The sequence below is a fragment of the Capsella rubella genome, unplaced genomic scaffold, assembly GCF_000375325.1.
Source record: "Capsella rubella cultivar Monte Gargano unplaced genomic scaffold, Caprub1_0 scaffold_6, whole genome shotgun sequence".
In the NCBI taxonomy this organism is placed as follows: domain Eukaryota; kingdom Viridiplantae; phylum Streptophyta; class Magnoliopsida; order Brassicales; family Brassicaceae; genus Capsella; species Capsella rubella.
In genome coordinates, this window is record NW_006238918.1 from 13603341 (window position 1) to 13613641 (window position 10301).

Sequence of the window (10301 nt, forward strand, 5' to 3'; positions counted from 1 at the left end):
AATTTAAAAAAAAGTCCCCAACCCAAATGGTAGATCTTTATAGCTCATGGTAGATTTTACGAACGTTGAAGCTTCCATGCATGACACAAATCAAGTCTGTGTATGATGCTAAACGTGCTAAGGAGTAATTACGAACACAGTAAAATGACTTTTATAATCAAGAGACCTCAATCATGGTTATGATCTTTCCAAATGTCGTCAATTATTCCCTTATAAAATTGCATTGCTGTATTGACATTTGACAAGCTCTTACTAACCCGTTACGAAAAGAAAAAATAAAGGAGCTGGGTCTTAATTATGATGGGCTTTAAAGAGCAGAGGCCCATATCCTTATGCCATACAACATCAAAATTTCAAACCAAACAAAGAAACAAAGTTTTTATATGAAGTACTTTATCTAGAATACAACTAAAAAAAAGGAAAACTAATTAAGGTGTCAGAAGTGGGGTTTGAACCCACGCCCTCTTACGAGGACCAGAACTTGAGTCTGGCGCCTTAGACCACTCGGCCATCCTGACATTGCTGAACATATGACTTATCCAATCAATATATATCCAAGCATTAAAACAAAACCCCTAAGTCTATGAGCTTGTTGACATTGAGCCATCGAAGCATCAAGTATACAAGTCACATAGATTGGATACACTAAAGTCAAGATCAAGAATACATAAATACATATATAAAGACCAAGAGAACAGTTACAAATTTTGTCCCCATTCATGCCCACAACAACACCAAAACCGAAAAACAAATGTAAAGAAGCAAACTTGTTAGGTAAAATACGGAATAGAGATTCTCTAACAACATAACCTTTTTTAGATTTTACCAATTCACAACACAACCCACATCTTAATTAACCAGAGTATTGCACTCAAAAGAAAAACGCACAGAAAAAAAAACCTAATCTTTCTTCTTGTCTTTCAAAGGTCCTCTTGGGATTTTGCTCAATACCTTTGCGTCCAACACAGCATATTGCTTCTTCAGTTCAGCCATTGCTTTCTCACCGTATGAGTCTACTTTGTCTTCGTACTTGTCGTAGAGAAGAGGAACAGTGAAGAGCAGAACCAAAGCTGAATCAATCAAGAACCATTATCCACTCATCAGCACTGTATCACAATTAAAAAAGTAATACAATTAGAATTGGTAAGGGTTATTACCTATGTATGACAATGTCAAGAAACTACAGCAGCCGCCCAAGATTGACAGAACCCACAATCCCGCAATAGCCTGATTCAATCAAACAGTACAATTATTCTCAAGCTTCAAAGATGAGACATTTGAGAGAAAATAGGTAATCCTGGAGAGCTTAAACTCACAGAGAGAAATTTCTTGAGATCCCTTCCAGATGCAATCTCACGAAGAGAAGAGAAACCACGGTTGATTTCGATTCTCAACCCCGAAGCAAGCTGAAGAAGTGGTTCTTCCGGGATATGAACTTCAGGAATCTTTGGTGGAGACCTGAAAGAGAACCAAATTAATAACAAACCATGTCAACTCAACTAAGCTTTTGATCTGTGATATGAACCAAGCAAGCCACTTTCATAGGATTTATCACAAACTTACTTATGAATAAACATGGTAGCATTAGACCATAGAAACAACACAGCAAGAGCAACAATCATCACATGACATAACAGAGTAAGAAGATGATACTCCATCAATTCAAACAACACCCAAGCTACTGTAGCACCACCAATTACTCCACCTGACATCTTCTTGTTCTTCCACATAAATATATCCGCCGCTGCAATTACCAAAATCAACACCACTAAATTAGAGAAATTCACAAAATCAACATGTAATTTTAGAAATCTTCAATCAAAACTATCAGAATCTAAGAAGATCATTAAATTAACAAAATCTATCTTTAAATCAACCATCTTCTTCACCAATCCCTAAAACGAAGCATCAATATATAACCAGCGACCAAATCAAACAGACGAAAACGAGATCGGAGTAAAAACATACGTTTTCCACCGCCGAGAACTTTATGAACAGGTCTCTCTCTACCAAACAAACGATAAACCTTCGATTTCAAAGACCTCGGAGACGAAGACGATTTCTTCTCGTTCTCGTCATCTGATGACGACGACGACGACGAATCACCACCTTTGTGATGGATCTTCTCTGATAACTTCTCCATCAACGATTCTCTCTCTACAACCTCCACCGCTGGATCCAACTTAGGTGAAGACTCTTCATGCTTATGTTCATCGGCCATTAATTCCGATCGAAGCTTTCCGATTCAATCAATGTTCTTCTAGGGCTTTTCTGAGAAGAAGGATCTCGAAGGAAGAAGGCTTAAAAACACAGAAGAAATTAGAATTAATCTTAACCGTTGAACTGATGGTTTTGATCTGAGCCGTTGATTTCAAATATTCTCTCCCTTTTATTAAACTTAGAGCGACGCTTGGGGGAAACGATAAATAGACATGGGGGGACGTTATAAAAACGAGCGAGATGTTTAACGCCGTTAATAGTTAACGGCTTCTTTAGCGACGTGTGATTAACGGTGCCGTCATTCAATTTATTAATGTGTGGTTCAGGTGTCACGCGGCTGGACTATGAGACTGGTCGAACTAATGGTGTTGTGACACGTGGTGAAACGAGAACCATTCGGGTTAGGTGAATCATGCACTTTCGGTTCGGCTGTATCAAAAGACAATGATAATTAAAATTATTTATCTTGACGGAAAATAATCAATGAAGTTGGAACCGTCTTTAAATTTTTGATTAAAAAAAGTTTGAGTAGGAATGTTCTAGAAAGTGAAAAAAAGGATTTAATTTAATAGAGTTGACAGCGTTAACTCGAGTTGTAATATGGGCCCAAAGAGCTGAACAATGATGAAGCCCAGTTGTAATTTCCTTTTACAAGAAAGCAATTCAAACCGGAACTATAAACCGGTCAAGAACCGACATTGATAGAATTTTCGATTTTTGCATTTAAACCGGAACAAATTTTTGGGACAATTGTTCTGTTCTGCAATTTGTTGGAATTTCTCTTTTTCTATTTGTCTTTTTTCACTTATTCACAATTTTTAACTGTTATTTTTAACATTTTTGACAGTCCTAGTGTAAGATGAAATGGTTAAAAGTGTGATACACCAAAGGTTAAAAAACAACAAGGATATGAAACAAAAACATGAACGACGAACCATTGTACATATATACCTTTAAAACTGTTCTTTGTGGAACTCGAACCTGGAACAACCCGTCTGGTTAAATTCATGGCAGAGTGTTGAAAGTTCCTTTCCCAAACTCGGTACTCCACAATAGAACACTCCTGTTTTGTTTTCCAAATTTAAAACTCCTTCAGACAAAGAACAATTAATGAAAAGATTATTAATTCTGTTAAACTGATATGTTCTGTTTTACCAATTCTTGCATTCCTATGTTTGGAGCTAATCTTTGATAAAACCTTCTTCCACTTTGGCCTTCCAAAATGTGTCCGTACCTAAAATATAAACCAAAAGTTGTTATACAAGATCAGAAAGAGTAATGCTTGTAATGAAGTTATCGTTAAAAGATCATTACCTTGGTTCCAGAGAAAATGTCTACGCCATTTTTAGCATGGTTTAGAGTTTGGATCATGGTGAGAAGAGTGGAACGAGTATCTCCTTCTTCGTACACACTAGTCAAGTAGTTGTGCATCTCAATAACACCCTTTTAATTTGTTTCACAAGACAAATACATCAGTAAATCAACTTTAAACTGTAACAATCTTTTAGACCTTAAGGTCTCAAATATGGTTTTTCTAACATTATTTCTACTTAGACTTTGAATGAACATGGGTAAGTGTTTGTTACCTTTATATCTAAATCAGCAATTTCGTTCATGATTTCTTTGAACCAATCGAACGAGCCTTGTTCTCGTGTTACCCAGTAAAAGTAGGCGTTCTTGGTCATCAGTGTCTTCCTTTGGTTTTGAGGACTTCTATTTCGAGATTCCGAGTTTAAGCAACTTGAACTGTGATCCGAGGAGATGTTGCTGTTACTACAACTACCTGATATGCATTCCTAGAAATATAACATAAACTCGAAAAAAGTTTGGTTAGTTAAAGATTCTGTATTAATAAATACTCAATAAGAGTTTTATGATCAGTTTTATACTCACAGCTTGTTCATGTTGCTTAACAATGTTGTTGAGTAGATCTCTCAGAATGCTAATGAAAGGTGTTGCGCCGATTCCAAGGCCAACGAGTAATACCACGTCGTACTTCCAATGGTCTTGCGCTGGAGCGCCATAAGGTCCATCTATCAACAGCTCTGGCAAACTAAATTTCAAGAGAAGCATATCAAAATACATATTCTGAGACTGCAAGTTAATAAGATATGGAATTCGAAAACGTTTTATGTACCTTCTTTGGATTGGTCCATCTGCTCTGAGAAGTCCGCTTTTTCCAGCTTCAGGAGCTTGACATACCACTGAGAAGGCCTTTTTAATACCTTCAGTCCAATCACCCAGCTGACGAATGTGGATGCTGAGATAATCATCTCCAGGGGAAGAAGTAATAGAAAATGGATGCCTGGAGATGGATTTTTGAACCAAGGAGCTTTGAGTTAGTCTTTGTGAAGTCAAAGAACATGGTTTTTTATATAATGCTTGTGTTGGCTCACCAAAAAAGGGCTTACCACTCAAATTTTGATACTGCAGGACACTGAACAAATATGTACTGTCCACTCTTGTAATCAAATGATGTAGGCTTAGACATGCGTAGCACAATAACGTTTCCCGGATAAATTACAACCTGAAACCAAATCATTTGAGTTGGTATAAAGATATTAGAAGACTATTTGTTACTTCGATGTCGCATGATAACAAAGATATATGTAAGACATACCTTGCAAATGTCAACAGTGTAAAGCCTTGAACGAAAGAATCTAAGTATCCTTTCCCCAACATAGAGTAAAACTGGCACAGAAAGATAAATCCATATCTGCAGGAGGCAGCATCTGTTATTATCACCGATAATTCAGAACGCGAAAAGTAAAATGGTAATGATCTAAAAGGAAGTTACCGTTTTGCGGTACCATTTATGCTCAAGATAGAGGGAAACACCGTGGATAACTAGAAGGACATAAACCATTAGAAGCAAGTGATGTGAATACCAAAAGGCATTATATCCGGTTAATTTGTCAAATGGTTTCGGCAACTTAGTAAGGTTCCGTCTGCATCTTCGACTGGCTAATGTGAATGCGATTAGCATAAAAGTAACCATTATGAACCCAGTGATTCCCACAGGAGTGTTCACCAAGTCAAAGTATGTAGGTTTGGTCACACCAAAGTAATGAACCAAGTATCTTTTGTAATCAGCTTCAGTAGATGTTAGAATCCTCGGGAAATCACAGGCAAGGTGGCTGCATGAATGGAGAAGCATTGCCATAATGATTGCTATAGAGATGGTCTGTGCAGAACCGAGAAATCGGAAAGTAAGATTTAGTTGAAGCATATATAGTCTTTCTCATACATAAGGCAGGACAAAATGGTTTTTGATTAACCTTGTGAAAATTGATGCAGTCATCAAAAGGAAGTGCATAGGACATAGTGGTGGATCTGAGATAGGTGATGGTGTTTCTGCAGACCGGCAAAAGTATAAGAGCCATGTTGAATTTCAAAGTCTCAGCTGCACCTTTTGCCACGACAAGGCAGTAACCCATTACATGAAATGCGTCTTTGCGTTTGTACTGAACACATTTCCACATAAACAACCAGGCCATGATCACTAACCACAATGTCAAAACCCAAATCCTTTTCCAATTGTCTTGCAAAGAGTAAAGCAAGCTCCTGCTTATTCCCCATCTTGTATCCTTTAGATTTTGGCTTAATGCTCGGCTTGTCTGGCTGAACGGTTGGCTGTTACTATGAGATATGTCCTTCTCTAGTAGTAGCATCTCTAAGTCCTTTAACTGCATTATTTACATCAAATTAGAATGTTGAACAGAGCTCCCCTGTCTAATACTTACGAGTTCAAATAGTATCCTACTACCCATTTTGTGTAAGTCTCACATAGCCACTCAGAGAAACAATTCATAAAAAATGGGCAGGCTCTCAGAAAATATTTGTTACTATTACTCTTAAGGTTATCTAAACTCTTAATCATAGACTTAAACGTCACTATACCACTAGCTTGAGCTCTCTTTGTGAACCTCTACTTGTTTGCTTCGTCAAGGTTTTATTCTATTACAACTTACAAGTCCTATACAAAAACAAACTTGCATAGTAATAGTATACATAGTTTTAATTTCATTTTTTTGTGACTTAGTCAAATGTCCCTATCAGAGAATTTTAAAGGTAGGAGAGCTTAACATCGTCATCAATTACTTAAGGTCAAACTTAACAAAGAACCCTTCTACTGTCCCTCATAGAAAGGGACTGATCTACATACTATCTCATGTTTTTGTTTAAGGACCTTTCACATGATGAGAGATAAAAAGTGATGGAACCACCTCTATGTACTGAGAGTGAAGCCCATCAGGGGACAGTTCTTCCATGATTAGTGCTGCATACTCTTCAGCTCGTTGTCTCAACCTTGATAGATTATTTGCTGATGCACTTAGTATAATGATCTATAGGTTGTCAAAATCAAAGAAAATGTTAAAAGCCAAAAAAAGAAGCTTCTAAATAGAAAGATTCAACGTAAACTTAGTGGTTAGATACAAAAATCATATCTTTGATTGGTAGTTAGAACTTAGAAAGCTGCTTCTACAAGGTCAATTCAAAATTTTATGCAGAAAACAAATAGCAACTCACAAATTTTTCTATTCTTGCATTGGTTAGAAAAGGAGACATAAGAAATAATTATATCAAAGACCAAAAAAACAAATCAGCAAGAGGGACATTACAATACTAAACAACATAAGATAATGGGACACATGTAAGATTCATTATACGTAGTCAACGATTCAATGCTGATTAGAATACTAAATATAGGAAGATTTTGAACATTAAGTCACCTCTTTTACTTCGTTCTCTGTGATTCTACCATCTCCATTTTTCACCCTGCAAGTATAATACAAATGTTAAAAAAACAAAACCAAATCAAGAACCTTAAAAACTCATGTTGAAGAAGTGATTTTAATACATGTTGAAGAAGATTTGTAGGCGAGAATCGAAGCTTTCGTCTGTAATCTGATACCAAAACTCATATAGTTCTTGAAGATTGATCTTGTCAACAATTAATCTCCTTCTCCTACACATTGCGTCGAACAACTCCTCTGCGAACTCTTTCGAATTCTCATTCTCCATCCCTGTTCCAACACAAAACAAACCAAATCAGATATATCAAAATCTCCACACAAAAATTTGTAAAAATCATTGTTTCAAACCTATGCAATCAGCGAAATCACTTCGAGAAATATAACCATCTTTGGAAAGATTAACGAAATTGTCCTGAACTTGTCTCCAATTCGCGATTCCATTATCTTTACTGCTTATGAATTTCAAACCATGAATCGCTCTCTGTGTACACAATCCAATCCTATTGGTGAATCGTTGTGTTAAAGATCGACAAAGCAGAGCATGATCTGTAACTTCAGATACATTAGGAACAACCGGCTCTGGCGCAGACCGAGACGAATAGCCTAACGAGATCTTATGAAGCTTCTGTTTCAAATCTCTCGAGAACTTTTTCGCTTTCTCCACCGTAAGCTCGGAGATCCGATGACTAGACGACGCGCTCCACCCTAAGCTACGAGACCTTGAGCCTGAGTTATTAGAAGCAGAGCAAGAGGTGATCTCTGGATCGGTGGTGGTGACGGAGTCGATGTTTAGTAATACGCCGCTTGGGAATTCGATTGTTACTTCTACGAGCTCTTCGCCAAAGGAGGAAGGTGAGTATGGTGCGGTAATTGGTAACGATGGAGAGCTTGAGGTGAATTCTCCGGCGGAAGCTAAATCGGATCCCCAACGATCTTCGTCCTGAGTCCCGCCGGAAAATGATATTGACATTTTCGAATTTGGTTGGGGGAGGAGAAGAGACCTCTCAAAGGAGGGAGAAGAGTGAATACATATACAACTTTTTTTTGAATTGTTTACAAAAAAATAAAAAAATATGTTATTGCGCTAACCAATCAAAGCAGAGTTGAACCATGAACGAAAATTATTAAAAAAACAAGTTTTATTTTAAATATAAAAACATTCTTTTTTTTTTCTGCGTATAAAACATTCTATAGATATTTTTTCCATACTAAATATACCAGTACAAGTGTAAACATTTATTTTCTTACCATATAAAAGTATATAATACTATTTTAAATAAATTATAACGTACGCAAAATATATAAATAGACGATAAATATATTAAAAAAATTCACAGATACGCATATATTTCACATAAATTTTAATATTATCAGTAGGTTTTTTTGTACATGATGAGTTTTGGTTATATGTATATATTTCACATAAATTTTAATATTATTAAACATTTTTAAAATTTGATATTATTAATGTGAATTTCAAAATCTCTACCATGTATTTAGATTTTATTTCTAATAATTTACTCATGAAACTTCAAGATATTTCATTTTGAATGACTCAATATAAATATACTTTTGAAGTTATTTTAGTTTTGAATAACTCTATGCTTTGAAGTTGTAATGAAGTATCTGAAAAAAATAATTGAAATGATACTAAACTTTTTCAAAATTAACCATAATTTACAAATATAAGATCCAATAAGGCGAGATTTTGAAGCATAATCTAAAAGTATTAATTGAATTACAAGATATTGGGATTTAATTTTAATTCTGATAACATCCATGTATTAAGAAACAAACAAAATTTTCATAATACATTTGATACATAAACTAAGGATGGACAAAATTATTAGAAACGGATTTTTTTTTAATGATCAAACGATACATTTTTATCAAACCGAACCATTTCATAAAAGTGACAAAAAATGTAATAATGGCCATGTTCGTTTCATCACCGCCGGTGGTGGTAAACGTAAATTATGAAAGAGAGAGGCACTGTCTTGAATCTTGATGCAAAGTACAAAGTCTTGATGCAGAGTACAAAAAGAGTGCCTAAACAACCCAGATTATTATGAAAATTGGTGGAAAGATTCACAACAAACATACAAAGCCACAGAAAAAACAGATCTTGATTTGGATTTCCGGATTAAAAGTTATGAACAAATTTTCGACACATTAACCGGATTGACACAACACCACAAACAGTCAACTTTGAAAGCAATTTTCTATCAAACCAAATAGAACCAGAAAACTATCTTTATATTAATGGAAAGATTTGCTGTCTAGTTTCCAGAACATATTTCAGATATAAAATCCGAGATCTTTAGCCACACAAGCAACATAATCAAATAATCTCAATCCATTTATAAGAGGATATCTAGAAGATATGTAAATATCTTTCACAATCATATTAACGATTTGTATATATTTTATATGATCTCTTTAGTTAGGAAACTAGGTTAAATGTTATTCCTATATATATGCTTGTATATTGTAACATCATCTTTATGAGAGTCAATATACAATTCTTCCAATCCTAAACTCTCATCAATCATTACATGGTATCAGAGCAGGTTGCTCCCGAGTTTTGATCTAACAGTCAAACTCGTTTTCTTTTATTTTTGTTTTTGTTAAGCCAAGTGCTTCTTCCATTCAAGTTCATCATGAACCTCTGAATCTAAGCCATCGTGCTTCTCTTCATTCAAGTCTATGCCATAGACCTCTGAATCTAAGGTACAAATGCTTTTTTATGAACCTCTGAATCTGAATCTTTAAAAAAAAAAAAAAAAAAAAAAAAGTTTTTTCTTTATTCATGTTTATCATACACCTCTGAATCTGCTTTTTATTTTTCTTATTATTAAAAAAAATAAAAACACGATCACTCATGCTTCGGATAAACATCTGAATCAAGCCATTAAAAAAAAAAAAAAATTATTCACATTTTCTTTTCTTAAGCAGTTTCTTAATATTTTTCTTTCAATAATGCTTTATTTATTAAAAAAAAAAAAAAAAACATCGGTTTCTTCTTCTTCCTAAGACAAAGGTTGATCACCAATCATGCCGTCGTCCACACCACCTTGATCAGCATCTTCATAGCTCATCACCATCGTTAACAACAATATCTCCCACGAGCAACGCTCCTTAGCTTCTTCAAAGTGTACACATGACTAATAATAATCGAAATCAATCTCAAGCCGCTAATTTCGTTGTTTCTTCATTATCCCCTTGAAATTGAGGGGGCGTATAAGAGGATATCTAGAAGATATGTAAATATCTTTCACAATCATATTAACGATTTGTATATATTTTATATGATCTCTTTAGTTA

At 35.1% G+C, this 10301-nt stretch overlaps 2 protein-coding genes and 1 non-coding gene across 3 annotated transcripts; all 3 read right to left on the reverse strand.

Annotated features, from left to right (window-relative positions):
• Window positions 1–434: 434 nt before the first annotated feature.
• TRNAL-CAA lies at window positions 435–518 on the reverse strand. The gene has a single exon. It is a non-coding gene; the product is annotated as a tRNA-Leu (tRNA).
• Window positions 519–651: 133 nt separating this feature from the next.
• On the reverse strand, window positions 652–2406 carry LOC17882283 (reticulon-like protein B2). Its single transcript, XM_006288381.2, has 5 exons — window positions 1969–2406; window positions 1564–1744; window positions 1317–1458; window positions 1158–1227; window positions 652–1070 (listed from the first exon to the last, which is right to left on the reverse strand). The coding sequence occupies exons 1-5, from the start codon at window positions 2219–2221 to the stop codon at window positions 901–903; spliced, it is 816 nt and encodes a 271-aa protein (XP_006288443.1). The 5' UTR covers window positions 2222–2406; the 3' UTR covers window positions 652–900.
• A 681-nt stretch (window positions 2407–3087) lies between these two features.
• On the reverse strand, window positions 3088–7947 carry LOC17882775 (probable respiratory burst oxidase homolog protein I). The gene is made up of 14 exons (XM_006289847.2): window positions 7326–7947; window positions 7082–7247; window positions 6954–6999; window positions 6447–6566; window positions 5499–5906; window positions 5018–5404; window positions 4841–4936; window positions 4632–4747; window positions 4358–4525; window positions 4114–4273; window positions 3807–4016; window positions 3535–3663; window positions 3376–3454; window positions 3088–3283 (listed from the first exon to the last, which is right to left on the reverse strand). Exons 1-14 carry the CDS (start codon window positions 7945–7947, stop codon window positions 3174–3176), a joined length of 2817 nt encoding a protein of 938 aa, XP_006289909.1. The 3' UTR covers window positions 3088–3173.
• Window positions 7948–10301: the final 2354 nt, after the last annotated feature.

Coding starts and splice junctions, on each gene's coding strand:
- LOC17882283 (XM_006288381.2), bottom strand. CDS start 2,221: ATGGCCGATGAACATAAGCATGAAGAGTCTTCACCTAAGTTGGATCCA. Junction 1,745..1,968: donor AGTTCTCGGCGGTGGAAAAC/GTATGTTTTTAC, acceptor TGGTAATTGCAG/CGGCGGATATATTTATGTGG. Junction 1,071..1,157: donor CTTGACATTGTCATACATAG/GTAATAACCCTT, acceptor TGATTGATTCAG/CTTTGGTTCTGCTCTTCACT.
- LOC17882775 (XM_006289847.2), bottom strand. CDS start 7,947: ATGTCAATATCATTTTCCGGCGGGACTCAGGACGAAGATCGTTGGGGA. Junction 7,248..7,325: donor TGATTTCGCTGATTGCATAG/GTTTGAAACAAT, acceptor GTGTTGGAACAG/GGATGGAGAATGAGAATTCG. Junction 3,664..3,806: donor TTGCTGATTTAGATATAAAG/GTAACAAACACT, acceptor ACAAATTAAAAG/GGTGTTATTGAGATGCACAA.